This window comes from Fukomys damarensis, unplaced genomic scaffold (genome assembly GCF_012274545.1).
Source record: "Fukomys damarensis isolate Sample0158 unplaced genomic scaffold, DMR_v1.0_HiC HiC_scaffold_23, whole genome shotgun sequence".
Lineage (NCBI taxonomy): Eukaryota > Metazoa > Chordata > Mammalia > Rodentia > Bathyergidae > Fukomys > Fukomys damarensis.
The window spans coordinates 59,461,729-59,471,079 of NW_022900935.1; the positions used below are offsets into that span (position 1 = coordinate 59,461,729).

Consider the following 9,351-nt stretch of genomic DNA (forward strand, 5'->3'; position numbering starts at 1 on the left):
GACAAACAGCCATGTTTGGTTTTAAAATATGTTACTACAGGAAGAGCCTCCACCTGCACGCCTGTCATCCCGGGCACAGGACACACTGGGATGCACGGTCCTGTCCCTACTGTCAGTCTCGGGCAGGAGCAGATGGCTTTGTCTGCCAGACTACTGCACATGACAAGGATGCTGGGCCCTTTCAAATGTCCTGCAGGTTGCTATAGCTCTGGTTGACACCACCTGCTGAGGTTGTGGGGCTTGTCGGGAATGTCCCTAGGCCTCCACATGAGGTTGTCTGCAGTGATGCTAAAGCCCCCCACATATCAGGCTCAGGGCAGAGCCCCAGAGGTGACAGGACAGCCGAGTCTGCACGAGGCCACTCCTCAGATCGGCAAATGGTTCCCAGGAAGTAACAGCTCCAGGAGGCTGTGGGACTGGCACACTGGTCCTATGTTACTACAAAGAGTCAAGAGTCTTGGAAATTAAAAACTAAATTAAAAAATTACAACTGGTAAGGGTTATTTTTTGGCTAGAAAATAATCACTTAATTCATTATAAATGAATTCTACCATGTGTACAAAATTTATAATAGATTACAAGTGGTATACTAGGCTTTCACATTCTTGAGAGGCAGGCAGTGGAACCTCTGAGCTAAATCCCTAGCCCTACTTCATGGGATTTTAAAAACGTAAAGTAAAAGTGTTGTTTCAGTGAGTTCAAGACCACGTTCTCTCACACACGAGGCAAGAGCTCTACCACTGAGACACACTCCCAGGCATGACAGCAATTTTCAAGGGCCTCAAGAGGACCCACTCTGCCTTTGCTACTGTGGTCTTTGTCCTTTGAAAACTAAATGCAAAAAGAAAAAAAAAAAAACTAAATGCATTTCCCTTAATGCAGTTCCTTTCATGTGTTCCTCCTGTTAAAGTATAACTGTCTGAATTGGATTTCAGCCTTATTGACAGCTTGGTTTAATGACAGGAATTCCACAGTAGCCTCGCTTCACAGTGGTGAGTCCCAACTTTGCACAGTTTGTGAAATGTGCATACCTTCCCTGTGTCTTATTTTTGTTTTACTTACCAAGTCATTCGACATGCTTTCTTTGAGCAATACTATATCCAAAGCACCGTTCTGGATATTATAAATGCAATGGTGAGTGAGGTAGGCAGTTACGGCTTTCTTTCATTCTGACTTTGCTCATTATTAGAACTCAGCAGCACACAGGGAAGAATATGGAGAGATGGGTGTTACTGGTTGGATAAATGGAGTAAAGAAAGATACCCAGTGTTCACCTGTTCACCTCCCAGGGCTGCTCCTCAAATTGGGAGTGGAAACCTTCCTGACCCCACGACTCTTGTACTCTATGTGTACCTAAAACCAGCACCACATGGCTGACAGCAAGGTAGACCAGGAGGAAGCCAGGTTTCCTTCTCTCAAGTGGCTGTGAACCAAATCCTTAGGAACAACTTCCTAAGCCACACCATTCTGGAACATGGTGCCATGGGACCCTGTCTCAAAGCGTGGAGTCCTGCTGCTTCTTGTCATCCTTTCTATTCCCCTGTTCCTTCTCAGCAATCAAGATCTTTTCAGCTTTATTTAGCAGTCCCACAGCTTTGCTGGAGCTCATTTCTTTTCTGACCAAACTCAAAATGTTTTAAATCATTCTGCTGGGCTCTTTGCTCTTGATTCTCAATCTGGCCAAAAGCCCCCAACAGCAGCCATGTCACTGCTTCAACATTTGCCTTGAAATTTTCTTGTGCAGATTAACCAGTTCACCACCCTTAACCTCAGCCTCTGGCAGACTCTGGACAGGAGCAACATGCAGGCAAACTTTCTACCAAGCCATTACACAAATCATCTGGGATCCAGCAGCCAATGCAGTCCCTCTTCCCAGCAGAGACCCCCCAAGCCTGGTCTTTACTGGCAGCATTTTATCAGCCTTCAGGTCTCCTGAGCTCCGACCAGAATCTCCCATCAAGTACAGCCTAAGGCATTTCAGCTCTACTTTTGGAACATCTCTGAATCTTCCCAAACTCTTCCCACAAGCCAGTCCCCAAAGCTCCTGAACCACATGGTCAGGTATGGTCACAGGAACAATCCCACTTCACTACTACCGAATTTTGTGTTAGTTTACTCATTGCTGATCCAAAATACCTGACACCCAGAGTTAAAGGAAGCAGGGTTCATTTAGCTCAGTTTGTAGGGTTTTGGTTCATCATTGGCTGTAAGGCAGGGTGCCTTGGCAGAGGGGCATCGCAGCGGAGAAGTTCTTAGCAAGCAGAAGACAGCAAATGCAACAAGGGACCTTAATAGTGTCTTTCTGCCCCTTTTATCCAGACTGCTTAGGGCAGGTAGCGCTCACACTCAATCCTAGGGCCCTTGAGCGTAGTATTTCACCATGAATCAATTCCAGCATCACACACTTTAGATCCAGCCACTTCTACAAAAGCCCCACCTGTGACCCATGAGACCTTGGGGGGACATCTAGTCACAGCCATAATAAAGAGTCCATCAAGACTGGGGGACTCTGAGTACATGTGTACAGAGCACATAAATCTTGTGTCCTCCACTAATGCTAATTATATCACTAATAGCAATTATACACTGTGTGCGCGTGTGCGTGCGTGCGTGCACCCGTGCATGCATGTGTGTGCTATCTCATTTAAATCTCACAGCTGTCTGGGAAGTAGATCTTATTCTTCCAATTAATAGGTAAGGAAACTGAGGCTGAGGAGTAGATGATTTGTCCAAGTTCAAACTTAGGTTTGTTAGCACTCTTTATATCCCAACTAAAAATCATACTTTAACAGTAAACAGCCCTACAGCATAAGGTCTGACCACATCCAGCAACCTGTCCCTGTCTACCTCTCAGCTGCACTTTCCCCTGTGCTGGGTGCTGTGGTGGCAGGACCAGGCCCCATGTCTGCAAGATGGGCAGCAGTAATTCTCACTCTACACAGCATTGAAGGAAATAGGTCAGAGAAAAGCCTCTTATTAGCTCTGATGGGCCAGCCATGGTCATGTGTGCACTTTCTGGGAGAATGAAACCAGGAACCCAAACCCAACAGAATCACAGGGTATGAAGGAGGCTCAGCCCAAAGTCAAGCCAGAAGAAGGGTCTGTTCCCAGAAGACAGAGGGCTGTGGCGGGCTGCATGAGGCGGGAGTAGGAGGGCTGGAGGATCAAAGACTGAAGCTGGACTGAAACAACACGTATGTCCAAACTCAACAATGCTGCACATGTTCACAGATGCTGTGAACCTGAAACCTCTCCAGTTCTCCCCTCTGCTCCCGTAGCACTTTACAGGTGCTTTTACTATTTTCCAAGTCACACAGTAACAGGAGATTTTGTTTCCCATCTGGAGTCTACCTGGTGTGAAAGTGTTCCTAGAAATGTGCAGTACGTGTGAGCATTTGTTCATGTCTCTGACCTGTGCTACACCAGCCCACCCTAGGACCCATGCCTTTAGTAGCCTCACAAAAGTGTGGAGAGCAGTGTGAGACAGACAAGCCTGCAGGCTTCAGAGAGCGGGGCCTGGAAAGTAAGAGACCAAGAGGCAGGGACTCCTGAGAAACAGACAAGAAATTGTTCTCAGGGACTTCCCACGGCCTCAAAATTCAGTGGAAGCAACAATTCGGTGGAATAACTGAGGGATACTGAGGGCTTGATCTGGTGGCATGTTCCTGGTGTATAACTCATTGGGATGACAAAGGCACCAGTGTTTTTAGCCCTGTCTTTGAGGGTTGACATGAGCTCCCAGATTACAGAGACGAGGGAGACAGAAGTGTGCAAAATCAAGCAGTCTTAGGCAAAGGTGGTCTGGCTGGTCATCACCTCAGGACTGGTCAGGGTGCCCCTGTCTAAAGCAGTGATAAGGAAAGTGCTGTTGCCTGTGGGTAGTTTCCACTCCTCGTGAGATGTTCATGGATCAGACCTGTGATCCCTAGAATCCAAGGGAACTGCCAGACAGAGTGACTCAAAGGCAGAGGTACCAAGTTTGTAACCCTGCTTTTAGTCGCTCACATTGGACAGCGGCAGGCCCGTGTGAAGAGTCAGTGTTTTTAGTAAAAGTATCCCGAAAGTCTTTGGTACAAGGCCATACACCCAATAGCAAGTTGTATAAATGGAAACAGGCACAGGGTTCCCAACTGTTGTGGAGATAGGGACTCCGCCCTTGCCCAGAGATCAAGGGAAAGAGGACCCGTGGCCAAGCTCAGTGGAGGTCACATCCAAGCACTGGCCTGTTCCCAGCCCTCATGTGCACCCTTAGGACCTGCACATACCTCTCCCACCCTACTGTGGTCCACATTCAGGCCCTGGGCTCCCACTCAACCAAAGCCCGCAATGGTAAATGCCCAAAGCACAGTCACTGCTGACCCAGCGACACCTGCCCTTCAGTGACACAGTTGGTACTTTTGACATTTGTTTAGGATGGAAAGAAAAAACTACAAGAATAGAAGAAATCGGGGCTGAATGGCGAGTTACATGTCGCGAGCCGCGACGTCAGGATCCTGCCAGCAGGTCCTAAACCTGAAAGGACGAGGACAGAGAGACGGGAGGCACCTTTCTTCTCATGGTACTTGCTGCTGCTGCTTTATTACCGAACCTCTCCTTTTACACTCTCCAGCTGCGCGGCTGTTAGAGAGCTCCGCCCACACATTCCGGAAGGAAACCGTTAAACCGTTACATTTGTACCAGTAAACCGTTCAACAGATCAGACCACCAGTTGAACTAGCCCGTTACTATGGGCGACGGTACGTCCACACTGCTCGGGTGAATCAAGTACAAGTTTGCAATGATTAATGTCATTATATGTCTAAAATATACCAATAAAATTAATTTTTAAAAAATCCTGGAAGTCTCATTTCAATAAAAGAGCAAAGAGCTAGGTCTCAGTTACTGATGGAAGGATGTCCAGTAGGAATGGGCAAAGTGGCTTGGATTTTCAGTTTCATGGCTTCTGAATCTATTACAAAGTCTATGGCCATACCACCCTAAACACGCCCGATCTCATCTGAATCTATTACAAAGACAGGATGCATTCAGGAAATTTGAATTAATTGTTGTCCTTACCTCAGTGAGACAGAAAATTATCAAAATCATCAGTACTGCTGTCACAGATATTGCCAAGATGACCTTGTTGTAGCTATATCCTGTATCTTCTTTTGTGAACTTAAAAAAATATATATATTTTTGTTAAAAAGGGAAAAGAAGAATGAAAGCTGACTATTCAAAACTCCCATTCCTGAGTAGATAGGTTGCAGGTTCTTAAAAACATATCAAGTGGAACAGGTTACAAATTTTATCATGCATATTCTTTTGTTTATCTTGTGCGTCAGGTCAGCTTTTTTCTCTGAAGGAGTGGGCTGGGCATCACTGTCCTGGCCAAAGTTATGTGGCCAAGTCAAGATACGTCTTCCTTCTTGGGTGCTTCATGGCAGACCCTCATGTTGGGTAGTTGTCCTCACCTCACTTGACTCCTGCTCCTCCTCCTCTTCTGTGCTCTGCTGTTCTCTCATTGGTATAGTTCTCACGGTTCTCACTTTTCCAGCGGTCTGCATTCACTGGGGCTTGGATACCTTGACTTCTTGCTGCTCCCTGAGAAGCTGCATCAGGAGGCCCATTTTGGAGATGAGCTTGGCAAAGGCCAGTTGCACGTGGGCCTCAGAGCAGTCCGTTTTAAACTCCTGATGATGTGGGAAATCAGCCTTCTTATTCATTGTTGGGGAAGAATGGCTGGAGTTGCTGGTTTAGGTAAGTTTCAAACTGATCACCAGGGAATGACAGCAGTGGGGAGGTGGAGTCTTTGAAGGGTGAGTCAGTGCCTATGTTGGGGTGCCCCAGTGTGCCTCCCTGTTCTAGTTCGCAGCTGCCATTGTGTTGAATGCAGGCACAGCAGAGTCTGCAACAGAGGGATTCTTGTGGTTTCAGTTTCTTCTTGTACACTAGTGTTTACTGCAAAACCCATCCTTCAAAAGTATCTGCTGTGGTATGGTTTTCTAGAGTACTTTCTACTGAAGTTTCTGAATGAGCATGTAATTCTAAGACAAGATTCTCCTGAAAAACGTCTCCTGAAGATGGGACTGTTGAGAAGGCGAACTGATGAGACTTCTTGCTACCAAGAACAGAGGGCTTCTTGCAAGCATTAGTCTACTGCATGTATTTTCCTTTCTCAACTTTTCTCTCAGTTTGGCCTTGGGTGTTCCATGGACCATAAGAGAATGAGTTTTATGAAAGCAATGCTTTTGCAGGGGAATGTAACATTGGTTTAGTACATTGTATAGTTTTGGCCCTAGCATATCCATCTTCCAACATCGTACACTAGAGACAAAGTAATTTGCTCTGTTTCTCACCTCAGGCAGGGCTTTGGCAGGGATGGAGGAGGGAGATCTGCCCAATGAGTTATGTTTCAGGGAGAAGAGACTGCTTTTTGTCTTCTATTCCTTTGTGAACCATGGCTGTATGTGGGAGCAGTTTCCCATCAACTTTTGGCCTCCATACCTCGGATGGTGCTCCGGCCCCTTGGGATGGGTGTTTTGGGGCTTCTTTCTTAGACGATATCCTCCAAGAATGGCTGGGCACTCTGCTTTGCCTTGACTTTCTATTTTCTCACTTCCTTAAAGAGATTTTTTGAGCCCCCTTTGGCCCCTTGCGGACCTTCTTTACCGTGTGAACCTTTTCTCTTCCAAGCTGAACATCTGCCAGGCTCTTTTTCTTTGCTTGGTCATTTTCCAATCTCTTTGGAAAGATTTGTCATTTAAATTAGGGATGTGAAAGGCTAGAATGCATAAGGATGGCAGTTTTTCTTTTTCACCTTTTTAATTGTTTTCCTGATTTTCTGCCTCCAAAACTTTTCCAAAGGATGCAGTTTCTTCGGTTTAATTTGTAAATCAAACTATAGGATTCAGGTTGAAAAGCTACATTCTTTGTATGAACTAAACTCTTCTCCGTCAAACTGGTTTTCCTTATGTCCTGCTCTTTCTGTCATTCTCATCTTCATCGAGTTCAGGAACTATGAATTCAGGTTTGATTTTGTGCTTCTGTCCACCCTACCCCCCGATGCTTCGCTCAATCACTCAGTCACGTAGTGCTCACAGGATTCTCTCTCCACGCTCATCACCACCACTCTCACTCTAACCCAGATCTCCTACAGCTTTCTAGGTGGTCTCCGAATCCGGCTGTCCCCTCTAGATCACTCTACACATGGATTCTAACATCGTCCTCCTGTGTAACCATTTAGCTCTCCTGCTTGAAAACTTGCACTGGCTCTCTGTGTCTGTCTCTCTCTCTTTTTGAGACAGGGTCTCACTATGTAGTTGAGACGGACCTGGAACTTACTAGGTAGCCCAGGCTGGTCTCAAACTCACAGCAATCCTCCTGCCTCAGCCTCCCGAGTGCTGGGATTACAGACGTGCGTCACCACACCCGGCCTCTCTCTCTCTCTTTTTTTTTAATTCAACTGCACCATGGCTTCTCACCTAGGTTGACTATGCCTATAGAAATTGTTAATTGTGGGTTGAAGGGAGGGCAGAGTTAAGGGGAAAAAATGAGAATCAAGACTTGTCATGTAGAGGTGCAAGATCTCAACAATGAATGTAACTGTACTGTATCCGTAAAATGTACCAATAAACTCAATTAAAGCTGAAAAAAAAAAAAAAATTGTTAATTGAAGTATATGTTCCTCAAACTTAAAAAAAAAAAAATCTGTGTGATGCTAGAACCTGAGCTGAGTGCTGACCTCATGGTGCCAGATTTGCCATCGCACGTGGTTCTGTAGGTTGAGCTGCAGCCTCCATAGATGGTTCCAGAGGCTGAGATGGGGTCTCCTGCAAAGTCGGGGAAAGTTAGCCCCCTGAAATAGGTAGAAAAGTTCTGGAATGTTCCAGGTTCAAAGGCTGAATCATTGCAGGAGTCAGGTTGGGCTGCTGAGCCTGCCCCAGGTCTCGATGTGCAAGTGTCACCTCAGGGTGACACTATCAGAGAAACGATAGCCTCTTGTGGACCCACAGAATAGACAGGCTCTGTGGTGAGTTCAGGACTTACAGTAAGGCTCGTATGCAGTAGTGGTGCCATGACACTGGGTGATGCTGGAGGCTGAGCTGATTCTTGATCTGTGTCCTAATTTGTCACCTTGTTAGGGAAAACTTTTATAAATAGCAAAAACCCATAAAGTGTTACAATGTAAAATGGCTTCTGCTGTCTCTAACAGCAGTTTGTTTCACTCAGAACTAATAGGCACCAAAGGCACTAATTGCTGAATGAGGCATTCGGTCTGACCCTGAGATAACAGGGCACAGCAAGGTCTTGGGCTCCAAAGAGACTGGAGCCACGTGATCGTGAGAGTGTCTGGATGAAAGAACCCATTGCTAGCATTTGCTCCCCTGACCCTGAATATCCCCCTTCCTGTGGACTACAATAGATACCTAGGCAAATCTTAAAGGTAAACTCCCCAACTGCAAAGAACTGTTACAACTGGGTTGAAAAGATTAACTATTCTGTGACCGTGATTTGAACTATGAGAATGAAATGTAATTACCCAAATGAAGCCAAGGCTGTAAAACCCTATAAAAGGAGGAGTTATAACCCAGTGCATTGTCGATCCAGGCACAGCATATGTGCGATCCACCCTTATTGATGAGTAAATTTGTTATTTTACTTCCATTCTGCTGCGTCTCTGTGTCACTTACTGATTCCTTACGTATCAAGCTCATACAACAGTAGGTCTTGAGCCTGTGAGAGGCTGGAGGCAACACTGGATACAATTTCCTGGGGAACTCCTGCTGAGTTGCAGCAGAATCTAACTCTCTTGGGGCATCTGGAATCTGAGCTACAACAGCTCATTCAGCTGGTGGAGATTCAGATTTTTCAAGGAATTCTGCAGGCAGGGTAACGGGACCAGTCCAGATTGGGGAAAGCTCCACTTGTTCATAGTAACTGTGGACTGAGCAGAGTCTTCCTGCTGGGTAGCAGAAGGCTCTGCGTTCACAGTGGGCTTTGCAGATGCAGTAGGCTCCAGCTCCACATGTGTAACTGTGGACTCAGGCAACACTAAATGCTGATTGGAGAGTATCGTTTCCATACTTAAAGGTGAAAACGGCATACTATCTGCTGGTGGAAAAGAACTACCCTCTTTCCAAGGGCCTGGAGGCTGAGCTGAGAGCCCGTGCTGGACTGCAAGAGAACTGTGCTGTTTTCTGGATATTATTCTTTTCTTTGTTTTTTTGTTTTCTTTTCTTTTCTTTTCTTTTTAATGGAATATGCTGAATGTCTATAATTTTGTTCAGATGACTGCAGAACCTGGAAAAGCTGTTGCTGCTATCAATGTATAACATACTATTATTAGTCTTTTTATATAAATATAAATATATA

At 45.8% G+C, this 9,351-nt stretch overlaps 1 protein-coding gene across 3 annotated transcripts in view; it reads left to right on the forward strand.

The window, feature by feature from the left end:
- LOC104858980 (leucine-rich repeat-containing protein 37B-like) overlaps positions 1–7,311 on the forward strand; it is a 40,171-nt gene extending 32,860 nt beyond the window's left edge. The window contains exons 10-11 of one of the 3 annotated variants that reach the window (XR_004518704.1): positions 5,534–5,736; positions 5,986–7,311. Coding sequence is in view for 2 of the 3 variants with exons in the window: in XM_033767975.1 (XP_033623866.1) it covers positions 5,534–5,566 (33 nt within the window). In the remaining variant the exon portion in view is untranslated. Of the gene's footprint in view, positions 1–4,412; positions 4,737–5,533 lie in introns of those variants that run through there. The other 2 variants (XM_033767975.1, XM_033767976.1) reach the window with 2 other exon arrangements.
- The last annotated feature ends 2,040 nt before the right edge of the window (positions 7,312–9,351 follow it).